Source organism: Populus trichocarpa, chromosome 2 (genome assembly GCF_000002775.5).
Source record: "Populus trichocarpa isolate Nisqually-1 chromosome 2, P.trichocarpa_v4.1, whole genome shotgun sequence".
Lineage (NCBI taxonomy): Eukaryota > Viridiplantae > Streptophyta > Magnoliopsida > Malpighiales > Salicaceae > Populus > Populus trichocarpa.
Genome location: NC_037286.2, coordinates 15817319 through 15832645, shown reverse-complemented (window position 1 = coordinate 15832645; position 15327 = coordinate 15817319). Strand labels below are relative to the sequence as shown.

Sequence of the window (15327 nt, the reverse complement as noted above, 5' to 3'; positions counted from 1 at the left end):
AATTAACCCATCGGTGAATCACATATTGTCAGTAAGAATTCCTGTAATTTTTTTTCCAACTCCCTAAAACTTTTTGATGGGCTTAGTCTGTTAGTAATTCTATTTGAAATTGTCAGTGGTAAAATCATTTAAGTTTTTCCCAACTCTTTGGAACTTTCCAATTGACTTAATCTGTCGGTATTTTATATGATTTTAAAAAAATAAACAAAACATAAAAAATTAAAAGAAATTAAACTAACATAAAACTAAATTTTTATTATTAATTTAAAAATATTATTGAATACAATTTATCTAGAGGATAAAGGATAAAGGAGGAGGCAGAGGTGGATTTTTGTTAGGACTAGGTGGGCAACAAGGTAGACAACATGAACCACCGAGGCTTGACAACAGCTCCTCATACAATCACCTAAGTTCAATACTCTCGGACGTAAGTTGGTCTGTCTCAACACCAAGCCGAATCGTCTAAGTTTCAACTTGTTCTTATACAATCGCCTAGACAACCAAAAATTGAGAGCTTGAACTTGATTGTGAGGAACCAACGATCGATACACGACGACCCGTCCACATATCCTCGGCTGTAGTGTTTGAAATACCATAAACCTGATTTTTACTGGGTCCATTAGACAATCCAGCCTCCAACCACAAATCTAATCGAGTTTTGGATAGGTTGAATGATCATCCTCATATCTCTCCTGCAATCAAATGTTATATGTTTCATTAAAAAAAAAACAATAACTTAAGAAAAATGATTATTGAAATTCAACTTACCACGAACTTCTGGGCTCGGCTATCCACAAGTTATTGCACCCCTTTTCGACGTTCCTCATTTCACTTATGAGTTTCAAAAAAAAGCTTCATCAGTCTTGGATCACGTCCAAGAACCGTAGCCTGCAAAAGGAAGCTATTGCCAGTTAAACTTTTTTCATATAAAACAATGAATTTTTATATAAAAAAAATGTATGTAATAAAACATAATCTTACCATCTACTTTGCATGTGAAATGAACAAAATGGATTCGCTGGTGTGCGTGGTAATTCAACCATGAATCTCCTTGTTTCGGTTCTCTGCACCAGACTGAGACTGCTGCACAAAATGCTCATACTTCACGTGCTTGATACAAGTTTCTCACATCACCTTCGAGACATATAGAGGTCTGAAATCCCTCAACACAACCACGTCTTCCTAACTTTAAAGACCTATTTCTTTTGCATATTTCTTTGATTTGTTTTGCGCCTTATACCATAAATCACACAACTTATATGGTAAAACTAAATTATCAGTTAAGATAACAAAAAATAAAATTTGAACATTTAAAAAAAATAGGAAATTTTGAATTCAATCTTACCTAATGACATTGTGATTCCCCCACACCCTTCTAACAACAGCGTTGTCAACTTGCTCCAAGTAAAATTTGTCATTGCATGTCTTTTTTATAAAATAATTAATTCATTAAAATTAAAAAATTGACCAAATTAAAATAATAATAATTTTTTATGTATATACTAACCTTGAACTTTTTGAACCATGCATCAATTATATGATTCTATTCAGGATTATTAGAAACATGACTTTACTAAAACAAAAGCATTTCCATCTACAATTTCATCGTGGATGTTATCATGCGAGCAGCCTCCACATTTGTATACCTGAAATTCTATTCATTCATTAAAATTAATTGTTAAAAAATTATCCATTGTTGTTTATTTCTTAATCCTGGAGGAAAGTAAAACAAACTTACATGTTGTGATTGGGCTTCCACTAAGCAATGTATTTCGCAATATATACATGCTGCTCGAAATGGACACCCCTTCTGTGAGGTGGCATCTCATTTGATGAGTCTACATCTAGAGAGGGTGTTTGTGCCTCAAGTGTCTAGCTATGGTCGGCACCTAGCAACTTATGGTCATCAAAGGCGTTGTTAGAAGAACCAATAATGCTCCCTTCCATATTACTCACTAATGACCTTCTCTTCATCATTTAAACAAATTAAAGTATAAAAACGGAAATAATATTTTTAATATTTTATATTTTAAAAAAACTCGGCAACACCTTCTATATAGAGGAGACTACCTAAAATTTTATTACCTGCAAAATCAACCATTCAAACAACCCAACAAACATTTATATCCCTCATAAAAGGTTCACCAAGCTTTATGCAAATTAGCCATAATAAAGATACAATGAAAAGAACATGATCCAAAGTAGAAAGCAAGACAACATGAATAAATATCCAATATTTTCACATTATTCTTTCTTACAAAACAACCGAAACCTTAACACCAATTCAACTCAATATACTAAATTCTCATTAACAATTCTAAAATTTGCACAACACCATAACCCAAACAAATCTTTCTCACTAACATAATTAAAACAATAATATTAACATAGTTGAGCAAATTAACATCACATAAACCAAGGTAAATCTATCAAACATAATTGGTAATTTTGTTTTTAAGTCTTAGTGGCATGTTTCTATAATTATTTTTCAACTCTCTGAAACTTTTCGAGAAACTTAATTCGTCGGTTATTCTGTCTAAAAGTCTTGGTGGCAAACTATTACAATTTTTATTCCATTGATGATTCCATATGTAATAATTAGTGGCATGGTCCTATTTTTTTTCAATACTCTACAACTTTCAGATGGACTTAGTCTGTTGGTAACTCTATTGGTATTTTACAAACCATCGGTAATCATATCGGTGTAAAACAATTTTTTTTCTAGTGTTTTTGTATTCCCTATCTATCCAACCTACAAATATAGTAAAATCACATTACAATAACACCATTTTTATTCAATAATATAATAATAAAATCACAATAATAAATATTCTAATAGTGTTAACAATAGTTCAATATAAAAGGAACAAAAAAAATAACATTAAAGTCAATTTCATTACACAGTGATGTTTTACAAATTAATTAGAATTATCATCTTCTTCTTTAATTTCTTCAATTTCATCATTGTCGTGTCCATCATAATCTTCTTCTTTGAATTGATGCTCATCAATATCATCTTCATCGACTTCTATATATATCCACTGATTTTTAATAATCATTTAAGTCATCAACATCAACAAAAATATTCTTAGCTACACATAAACTTGAATTTTCTTCTAAGTCAATAGACCAAGCAACTCAATATACATCAATTAACTCATCAATTTGAAAGAATTCATCTCTCGCGGTTGCTTCATCGTTACCATCCTAAACAACTTAGACATGACCTCTATATTTAGTTTTCATTGTGGATAATCAATCAACCTTAGAATGATTCTTTCTAAATGAAGAAGTGTAGATGTAATAAACTTTTGGCATTACTTGGTGAAAATAAAGACATCCTTGATATTGTGAAGTCTAGCTTTTTTATTAATTTCGACCAAAACATGATGGAGATCTACTCTGATTCCTCTATTAGTGGTATCAAACCAATATTATTTGAATAAAAAGACTTTATTATGCTTTCTATGATATTATAGTTCAATCACTTTTTCTAACTTCTCATAATAATCAATTTCAAACTCATTAGAAGTTGATCTTTTAACACAAACTTTATTATTATATGTCTTTCTACCCTGATCATACTCTTCAGTATGAAAGATATATTCATTGATGAAATACTCATTATAGCACTTGATATTTATTTTAGGACCCAAACATAGTAAATTCAAACTACCACTAGCATTTCCTTTCAATTGATAAACCTAGTACATGAATACAAACATTAACAGTTAAAAAGAAATGTGTAATGAAATTAAGTATTACGAGAGATAAGAATTATTAAGTAGTGCTTACATGTGTACTGAACCAGATGGAAAATTATTCATCTTGTAATTGAAAAATTTAAGATCCAGTCATAAGTGAATTTTGAGATGGTAAAAATTAACGATGTTGCCTGTGAGAAATTTCTCAATCTATTAGTTTGTAAGATTATAAGAGAAAAATTATTTAAAAATAACAATTTAATATTATACTTACTGAATAAAAGGTCTTAATTCATCGCAGTTAAATAATACATAATTATATGCATGTCTAAATTTGATTTCTGTCAAGTATTTCCCCTCACTGTATTGTTTTATAAAGGTTATTTAGGATGGGAAAATATTGAGAAATTCTCACTCGAAGGCACTTCCTTACCGTCATCATGTCTTAGTTAGCAGTTGATTTTTGTTCTCAAATGAGGCTAAAAATAATACAAGATAAATATTGAGATCTCTTCAAAAATTTAAGTCTCGCATATTGAAGCCTCAACATGCGTCTTGTTTTTAACTTTTTTCTTGAGATTGAACATCCACATGGAATTAAATGAATGTTTTAAATTAAAAAAAAAAACAAGACAATAGAAATGTAATTAGAATGCATGTGTAATCCCTAACCTCTCGAATGGATACATCTATCTGTACTGGATATGGTCTCTAACTTTTGCCTTAAACATTAAATGTATAGGTAGATGCTTCATTGAGTTAAAGAAAGATAGAGGGGTTATCATCTCAAATTTGCTGATTGTCTGGACTATATTAGTTTCAAGCTTTTTAATATGTCGAGTATGCAACTTGTTATAACATATATATAAAAAAAAAGTGATTGGTCTTCGTAGGTCCATCTCATATTCTTTTCAACAATAAATCTTAGTAAGCAAATGGAATAAGTGTTTGCATAAATACATAGCAATCATGACTCTTTATCCATACAACTTGTTATCCTTCAAATCCATCCATTTAGATATGTTTGAAGCATATCCATCAGAAAAACACAAACTCTTAAGCTATTGGTAGACAAGTAATTGTGCATTCTTGTCCAAGACGAAGCTAACTTTGGACTTTGTGACCTGTGAACTAAAATAAACCAATTCTATATTTTTATGATGGCAAAACAAAGGTATATCCATCCTAGCCTTCATATTGTCCTTTGCTTTCCCTTTCACGTCCATCATCGTGTTAAAAATATTTTTTAAATATGTTCTTTTCAATATGCATGACATTCAAATTATGACAGAGGTGATTAGTTTTCCAAGAAAAAGCTCTAAAAAAAAAATTCTTCGCTTAACCCAGTTATAAGTCACACAAAAACAAAGAAACTTCTACTTACTAGAATGAAAACCAAACACAATGCTTTGTACTATAAGACCACGTTATAAAAAATTTCAGTGGACGGTACTGGTGATGCAACATCATTTTCAACTCTATCTATAAAGAAGTTTTTTTTGTACTTGTTATCAATTGGCAAGAACCTCCAGTGACAATAAAAAAAAAGATGTTTTACCATTATTTATTAAGGTGAAGGCCCTTTTATTTTCCATACAATATGGGCATGCTAATTTTACATGTGTGCTTCAATAAAAAAATCATCTTATATACAGGAAAATCATTGATAGTCCACATCGAAACTACTTTTATCTAAAAAAATTGTTTTCTTGAGACATCATACATTAAAGTTTCAGAGAACCACAACTACTTCAACTCATAAATCAACAATCAAAGACAAATACATATATTCCTACCTGGACTATTAGGATCGTGTATAACCATAGATAAGAACATGAACTTCAGCCTCATACACATTCCCAATGGCAAATTTTAAATCATCAGTATCACCAGCCAATAAGAATATGGTGCAGCAAATAACCAGAATGGATTGAATCCATTTGTATATAACCAAACATGTATGTTCCATGGTTCCATTCAAAATTACGGACACACCCTATTAAACTGCTTCCAGGTTTCATAATCGAAAAGGTGCATCATGACTCATCAACCACATCATGTAAATGATTCCAGATCATGTGCTTAGAAATCTTTGGAGACATGAATAACTTTTGTAGTCTAAGAGTGATTATGAAGTATCTCAGTTTTCTATTTGCAACAAGAGTCATTCCCCAGCCAGTTCTGGGTTATATCGAGCATGCCCACAGGTTTTGCACTCGGTCAAATATATATTTTCTATGTAGTACAACATGTATAAGTTTGGACACATGTTAATTTTCTAGTAACCTAGCCCAAAGGGATTCATCATGGATTTATTAGTATAGAAGTTATCTTTTAACCTATTCCCTTCATGTAAAATGCTTCTCGTCTATTTGACGATTATGTTCTAATCTGCATCGCTCAGCCCATGATCTAACTTGATGGTGAACACCTATGCAACGACTGATAATTTACTGTGATTTATGCATTCATCTTATAATGCGTCTGCATTTAGTTCTTCTTTTATGATTAAACATTCACCTGCATCACCCTAATTCATTTCCATTGTATCTATAAGCATACTCTTATAATAATTACTATATCATGTACACTTCATACACGTTGCTAGAACTAAAAGGTGACCCAACCATCATTTTTATTATGGTCTTCTAAGGAACATATGGTTTTCTGTGTGCAAACCAATACAAGGATTTCTCCATGAATCCTTTTTGTAGAATATGCATCTTAACAATATCTGGATCAAGAAACTTTTATTTTTACACATCTTACATTGACATCTAATACTGCCTCTACTAATATTTTTTGGATTGCATAGTGTGTATTTAATAAAACCTTCAATCTCATTACAATAACTCATCATACACAACTCTTCGGGTGAAACTCGATACATCCAAGAATGATCATCCATTACTTATATGAATCATATATAGAATATTGATGACAACATGTCTTAATTAATAATGTGAACTAAACAAATTATTGGTACCCAACTCTTTAGCTATCACTGGTTTAACTTAAACTTATTCAATCTATTTTAATAATATCCTTAAATCATTATTAATTTTCTATAAAAAAATCAAATTCCTCCAAATTTACTGAAATTTTCAACTTAACAATAAAATTGAAAAAATGTGAAACATACCCATTAAATAGGCTATTATTTATTTCATTATAAAACTCCTAAGTTACAAAATCAAACTCAATTTCATCAAATGACAAACAAATATAATTTTTCAAAATCTCAAACAAACCTTAATATGTATAAATCATACATTCATACAACAAATTTCTATAGAAAAAACTATAAAATAAGTAAACACACAAATAAACTACATATACTATATCAAAATGCCAAAAAATTAACATTTTAAAAATGGATTACAAAAAAAAAAAGATAGTTTTGCTTACTTGATATGTTGAATCTTCAAAAAATATTGAACCAGAATAGAGATATCGACAGATTGAGTGTTGGTGTGGCCAGATTTGTGATGATGAGATATTGATTTGTGACAAAATAAGAGGGGTGTTATGTGTTATTTTCTATAGTTTTAAAAAGGAAGAAAAAAAAAGAAATGGGAAATGGGGAAAGAGGGTCATCTATCAGGTTATGACTTAGATATTATTGACGGGTATTAACAAGGGATATATTTCCTCAATAATTCCATCTGAAATATTAACACATCATTTTTTCTTTTTTCTCTCAATCTTTCATTTACAACTGTAATTCCTTCAGTAGTCACTGATGAAAAAATTCTATTGGTGAATACCGAAGGAAATAACGAGGTAATATTCTGTCCATAAATGTCACTGTAATTTACCAATAATATTTTTTCTATCGGTATTTCAATTTGTATTTGACAATTTCTAATAGTGAATTTTCTATAATCCATTCGATTAAGATAATAATATGGACAACGATTGGATTAAGAACATAGTGGTTGCTTTGTTAATTGTCAAGTCTGTAGTGTTTGCTTTCTCTCTCTCTCTCTCTCTCTCTCTATATATATATATATATATATATATAAAAGCAAACCCAAATTTCTTTTTGTTTCCTCTCTTGCACCATTTTTTCCCCATCAATCATGCAATTAATATCGTTGTGTTTTGAATCCATCACTCAATTTCTCAATATGGAGACCATATCTTTGTCATCCTAACATAAAAATTAGTGGTATAACTAAATTGATTTCATAACCCAAATCATTAATATGATTGGAGATGTTTGTTTTATGATGATTTTTCATTAATCATCAACAATCTTAGAATATAAGAGTACCATTTTATAAGGATTTATTATTAGATAATTATATAAATCATATCTTGGGGTCTCACCTAATAACTTAAGCTATTGGGTTGAGATGGTTCTTTGACATGGTATCAAAGTCTTGTTGACCAAGCGATCACGAGTTCAAATCACACTACCCCATTTTATTTAAAAATTAAGCACAAGGTAATATGGTATTATGCATGTTTCAAGCTCAAATAACTTTCATTTGAGGGGGTGTATTAAAAAGTAATATAAATCATATCTTGAAATCTCGCTTAACAACTTAAATTTTTAGGTTGAGATGGTTCTTTGACATAGTATCAGAGTTTTGTTGATCAAACAGTCACGAGTTCAAATTTCACCACCCCTTTTTATTTGATAAAAAATAAGTACAAGTTAGTATGAATATATGCATGTTTCAAGCGTAAATGATTTTTACTTGAAGAGGTGTATGTTAGAGAATTATATAAATCATATTTTAGGGTCTTACCTAATAGCTTAAGCTATTGGGTTGAATTAGTTTTTTTGACAGTTATAGAGTGATTATGAAAGCTTAAAAAAAAAGAATGATAAACAATCTCTAGAAAAAGAGAGTTGAAACTTAAAATGATTATGCTAAGTATAGTAACGTTGAAGAATTTAATGAGTTCAAAGGAAAAGGAGAAAATGGAGAAAATCAAGTTATAAATACAACTTAAAAGGATTTGGAATTGGTACTAAATTTCTTAATTTCAGAATAGCAGAATGACTCACATTATAATTATAATTATAAATACAACTAAAACATGTGTAGTCAGTAGTTTCAGTAAATCAAGTTAATTATTTTCAAAATAAAAAGGAGAAAAATTATTGGGTTAGGAATGCGAGCTTCCTTCAAGCCCACTCTTTTTAAATGGTCAATTTTAATTTTTAATTTTTAATTTTTTTATATTTTAATTTTTTTTCAATTTAATTATTTAGTATAAGGTTTTTATTGAATTTAATCATTCAATGTTGAGGATTGGGAGTTTATTAAATTAACTAAATTAATTCAATCCAGTAAAGTTTAAAATCCAAGTTGTGGGTTTGTCAAGTTGATTAAATATTTATCAAAAAATCAAGTCAAATTTTTTCAAGTTTAAACTATTATAGTGATCAGTTTAATAATAAAACTGAAAAATTTCTAACAATTTAAATATTATTTTATTTTATTTAAAAAAATTTAGGTTCAACCTCGTGTGAAATTGCAAGCAAGAAACTAGTATACATCTAAAGCGTTATACAACAAGGAACTGAACAGAATACTTGAAAATGAAACCTTAGCAAACACATCATGAGATTTAACCTCTTGGACGTGGAACCTAAAAATACCTCACCCAATTCCAAGGTGACTTTTATTGTATGTCAAAAGTTCTCGAGCGCATACTTTCCTCTTAATTCCAAATAATCAAATGTTTAGGCGCTTCCATTTGATTCCAAACGGATATTAAGGAGGTCGATGCTCATATCACATTATTTCTTAATATTCATATAGAGCTGATATGGTTGATATAAAAATTAAGCTATCCAAATATAAGTGTGGCAGCGGTTGCTTTTACGAGTGTTTTTCACCTTGAAATGTATTAAAATAATATTTTTTTATTTTTAAAAAATTATTTTTGATATTAACACATCAAAATAATATGAAAATACCGAAAAAATATTAATTTAAAATAAAAAATAAAAAATATTTTTTTTTAAAAAAATATTTTTAGAATACAAAAACAAATAAATCGATGCATTTTATATTGGCTGATTGATTTTCAATTTTCAATTTTCAATTTTCTATTTTCTATGCATCCAATGGACTAGTCGCTAGCCAGGCTAAAAGATTCAGAACGGAGAAAGGAAGGAAAAGGTTCTTAAAACAAGTGGCCAATTAGGTGGCTCTATTATTCAGGTTTCGCCACCATGACTTTCCAGCAAGCTACCTTCGCCCCCAGCAAAGAGGTAAAAACCCATATGAAAAGGTCATAAACCAAGCATTTTTTTACGTAATCAATTGGATAACTCCAAATGGGTTGACTAATTTTACAGCTTTCTTTTCCCACAAATTTACAGTTACGAAAATGAAGATTCCTACGTACAATTCTCGGTACAATATTAAAGGAATGCGACATATTAAAGAGCAATTGCTCAGAATGAAGAACGAGAATACTATATATTAAGAAGCAAAAAAGAAAAAGAAAAAAGAGGATGAGCATCGGCGTGGAAGAGAAAAGGTCAAGTTCAGACCTTGTCAAATTCATCCTCACAGGTCTCCGTAGAATTCCGTCGTACCCTCTTACATAGCAGAATCGCCCCAATCCAGATAAGACTCTTGACAACTCTTACCATTCCGATCGTCACTGTCAGGTAATACAGCCACCAACCAACCAAGTCAGCCACTCCTAAATCCATCGACAGCTCTATCTTTGCCTCTGCTACGAAAACCAGAGACTCAACTTCATCCCTTATACTCAACCACCACAAAGTACCATAACTCAAAGCTATGGTCACCCTCTGTGCCCACTTCTCATCTCCAGCAGCACCAAAAATTGTGTCATCAACCACTGGCTTAACAACAGTTCTTGACCAGTGGATCATGGTCTCATGCAACCCCAAGAAAAATATGTATCTACACAATAAACCTCTTCGAGTATCAAAACCAGAACCATCAAATATTCCAGCAGCTATGCTCCCTTCAATGCCCAAGCCAACACAAATCTGTAAAGTGCATAACACAATCCATGCGGTGTACAATCCGGGCCGGTAAATTACGCCTGGTGACTCGCTTAGAAGGGTAGTTCTTCCTGCCAAGCCGTGAATAAGAGTAGCTATGCTAACAATTGAAACAAGAAAACACAGAATTGATGGATTGATGGACAACAATAAGGATAAGATGAAAGAAGAGGGTGATTGCTGTGTAGGATCAGATGTGATGGTCAACATATAGTTATAACTAGAGAGCCTGGCAAGGAGGAGAAATGAGAGAGGCAGCAAGAGACTGAGGAGGGTAATGGTCACGACATGGAAGGGTTCTCTGAAGATGGCACAACCTGAGAGCTTTTTTTCCTTCTTTTGCCACCCCATGGTTTTTCCCTGAAGCTGAAGCAAATATGACCTGGTGACAAACTTGGTTACGTGACAAGAAACATCAAACGAGGTCTATATTTATGTGAAGAATTAGTACGTAGTACCGGAAAAGGAACATGATCGAAGTGGTTATCACGTCCATGGTTTAAATTAGTTGAGACTGGACAGAGTCTTAGTCCATGCCTTCTTACGTTTTTGTTTGAAGCCATTATTATATCTTGTATCCTTCATGGAAAGCGCTGATAGTATGTCCCATTCAGCGGTTGAGGCTGTTTTTTTTTTATTTTTTCTTTATTAGTTTTGTGGTTGCAATTTTAAATTATATATTTTGATGCTGATTGTTTTTGAACAATTGGATGGATAGGTTTGATTTTTCGTTTGTTGTCCGAATTACTGTTTTCTGCTGAGAATTTCTTCGTACTAGAGAGATGGAGAGACTTTTAACTTAAGGACGGACATACTAAAATGGTAAGTACGTGATTCCATGCAATTGTGGAGGAACCAAAGTGTCTACAACTACTTAACGAGACCACATCATAGCCAGCTACTTTAATGTTCTTGTTCAATTACAAGTGATCGATACTATATATTGGATTCAATAAAGAATTATGCTAATCAAGATTAAAAAAAAAAAGCTAAACTCCCTTTGAAAAACATTGTTCACCCGATTTATTTGCATTATTCACTGTAACAGCATAATAGTAATTTTACCCTTTAAACTAAAAATAACATTAATATTTTTGTTTTTACAAAACGTGTTAGTTTTTACTAAATTAAATAGAGACAAATAATTTTATTTGCATTTAAAAAATATAGTGAAACAACCAAAATATCCTTAACATAAAATTCTTAAAAATAGCATTAAGGGGCAATTTGGTATTTTCACAATGTTTTTTTCATTATTATCATGTTAGTCGAGGGGCAATTTGATATTTGATTAAATAAAATAAATTAAAAAAATAATACTGCAGTTAAATGGCCAAAATTCTCTTAAACACAAAAATATTAAAGCTAGTGTCAAAGAGCTTTTTCATTTTTTCACAATAGTTTTTTTGTTATTACTATGTCAACTCAGGGCAATATATATAAGGTATAGGCATGTGAGAGCCCTCTGACACTTTGGACGATGCATGTGGCGCCTCCTGTTGGCCAAAAATACCCTCTCATCATGCCATTAGAAGCGTTGTTGCATCCTCTTCCTGTTGGTATGGTGGTAAGGCGGTTTGTTGCTAGTGGATCTTTTTTTCTCTCTCTCTTCTAAATTCACAATTTAGTTCTTTTTGTTGTTGGTATTTAAACTTCGATCCTTATTCTTTTAATTTCTAATTTTTTTCCTTAGCTGTTTTGAAAAAGTTTTATTGGTTTTCAATTTCGTTCTTCAATCTAAATTTATAGTATTATTTCTTCCAATTTAGTTTTTATTATTTTGATTTCTATTTTTTTTCGTAGCCTCTTTGTAAAAGTTTTATTTGTTTTCAATTTCATATTTCAATTTAAATTTATGGCATATTATTTTTACAAATTTAGTCCTCATTATTTTTATTTTTTTCCTTTTGTTTAAGTTATTTTTCTTTTCAATTTTACCTTTCAATCAAATATAAAATTTATTTTGTATTTCAATTTTGATCCTTATTCTTTTAATTGCTATTTTTTTAATCATTTTGTACAATTAAAATTATTTTTTTCAATTTCATCCTTCAATATTTGATTGGTTGAGAATTGAGCTTTATGATTTTTTTTCTAGATAAGGTGTTTCAGGTTTAATGACCCGGGTCACGAGTTTAAAATGTTAACATGAGTTGACAGTTTTTTATTTTAAAATGAGCTTTATATTTTTTTCTATCGGGTTATTTCAATCTCAAAATCTAAGTTTGCGGGTTGGGCATAACATCTCGGGTTGGTTCGGCTATATTATCGGGGTTACAAGTTTGTCATGCCAACTCGGGTTAACCATGGCCGATTTTTTTAGATCTTTTCTTTACTCCATTTCATCCTGTCGTATTTAGAGGTTATGAATAGAGCTACATCGTTTATCCTGTTTTGAAAAACAAATCCCCAAGCTACCATGATTACTTTTTTTAAAAAAATATATATGTTTTGTTGTTGTGTATTTTTTATCATCTAATTAAAATAAAACTAACTTATTCTATCCTATTACTATATAAATTGCCTTGTCGCCTTATCTATTACAGAAGTCAACGGATTAGTTTTCTTTATCTATATAGATGGTAGAGATGACCTTTTCCAATAATTATTCTAATATGTTATATTTTGATGGGAGAAGTATGTTCGATGTTGTTGTTCGTTATATATGTTTAGATTTCCTGATATGTATTTTTAATTGGAGTCGGTAATTGTTTATCGATGCCCTGTAATTTCTGGCAACAGAAAATCGTGTGATGAAATCGGCAGATTTTGACCAGTTCCCTCGACGTACTTGTCTCCATGACATCTACCAATTATCTGCCAATCATTTCCATCTCTGTTTGTTGAGGCCAAGTTTTCTCGGGACCCGCATTACCTTCTGCTAGACCCGCTCAAAAAGATTGTGTGCTACTACTACTCAAAAAGGGGTGGATCCCAAATCTTGGTGATACGAGAATATGTAAGTGTTTTTTAAAAAAAAAATATTAAAAAAATATTTTTTATTTTTTAAATTTTTTTTTCATCAATTAAAATCATTTAAAAATACTAAAAAATTAATTTAAAATAAAAAAATTAATGAAAAATAGATTCAACCTTAATGTTAAACACCTCCTTTTAAAAAAAATATATCATTTTAATTTATTTTCTCATAATGGTCTATGTTTCTAAGAGGGTGTTTGAGATTATGGTGACATTTATTTTTCAAAATCTTTTCACTGGGAAATACATTAAAATAATATTTTATTTTAAAAAAATTATTTTAACATCAACACATCAAAGTTGATCTAAAAATATTAAAAAAAACAATAATCTTAAAAAAAATTAAAAAATTTTAAAAATATCGTTTGAAACGCAATTTCAAATGATCTCTAAAATTATGTGGCCCCACAATCAATCCGACCGATTTTGTTATCATCAAATGTCTACAATCCAATAGTTTTTTTTTTTTTCCTAACTAATTTTCTTTAAACTTATACCTATCAAAGCAATTGGTTAGGTTAAATGAGAGATATATATTGTGAATAAAAAACCAGTCCATTTATCTATGTGTGGGTGTTTCAAAGTCAGAACTCCTCTTGGTTGATTAACAGTGTCCTTAGATTAATTTGAGTGTATATGTATATAATAAACATTAATTAGAAATGGCCCTATTTTCTTGTTGCTTGTGTTAGTTCAGGCCGTACAATCGTTCTAAAGGAAGCCAGCATTTTTATCATTAATGAATGTTAGATTTATTTTATATGGGCCTGATTTTTTTATTTTTTTTTGTTATTACTGTTAGCTCAGGCCACTCCGATGGGCTTATGGTCGGTAGACCGGATTAATTTTTCACCGGCATAAAAAAAAATGATCATGCGATGGCAATACTTTAAAAGAAATAAAAAAATATAAAACAATTAGTAAATAAAAAGAGATTGTATATATTGCAAGAACAGTGAACCACAAAGTAAACAAACAAAAATGCCATGAAGCGAGCATTTGATGCTTACACTCATGTAATTAATTTAATTTAATTAAAAACAATTTCTTTTAAAAAACACTACATTAATAAAAATTATATATATATATATATAATATTAGAAAAAAATGCTGGCATGAATTAAATATTAAATCAGAAAGTTATGAGATTTATGCAGATTAAAATATCTGATTTTATGTCGTAAAGATAAATTCAATTTTTTATTTAATTACATATTAATATTTTTTATATAGAAAGTAATAATTTAAATTCTATAGAAACAAAATAATTTTCTTGTTAACCCTTCCTTTTCTTATTAATATAATTTTCTAAAAAAAAATATTTTAGCAAAGTAGTTCATTTAATGAAATTTGAAGGCAATTATAATAAATATCCAGAACACTCTGGACGAGATTAGAATAAGAATAGAAAGATATATCTTTATTAACATGCTTTTTAGCAATCTTTAATTCAAAATATTTATTTTTTTAAAGAAAACAAAATTGTAAAATAGTAAAAGCAAGTTTTAATAAATAAAAAATAATATTTTAATGATTATGTTGTGGATGCTTTAAAAAATATAAAAATAATGCATTATAACTTTATAGTTTTATAGTGTTTGTTTTTTATTTAATAACGTGATAATAAAAAAACCTGCA

General features: G+C 29.8%; 1 protein-coding gene across 1 annotated transcript; it reads right to left on the bottom strand.

The window, feature by feature from the left end:
* Positions 1–9952: 9952 nt before the first annotated feature.
* LOC7460461 (uncharacterized) lies at positions 9953–11187 on the bottom strand. The gene has a single exon (XM_024596019.2). The coding sequence runs from the start codon at positions 11059–11061 to the stop codon at positions 10219–10221; it is 843 nt and encodes a 280-aa protein (XP_024451787.1). The 5' UTR covers positions 11062–11187; the 3' UTR covers positions 9953–10218.
* Between the last annotated feature and the right edge of the window lie 4140 nt (positions 11188–15327).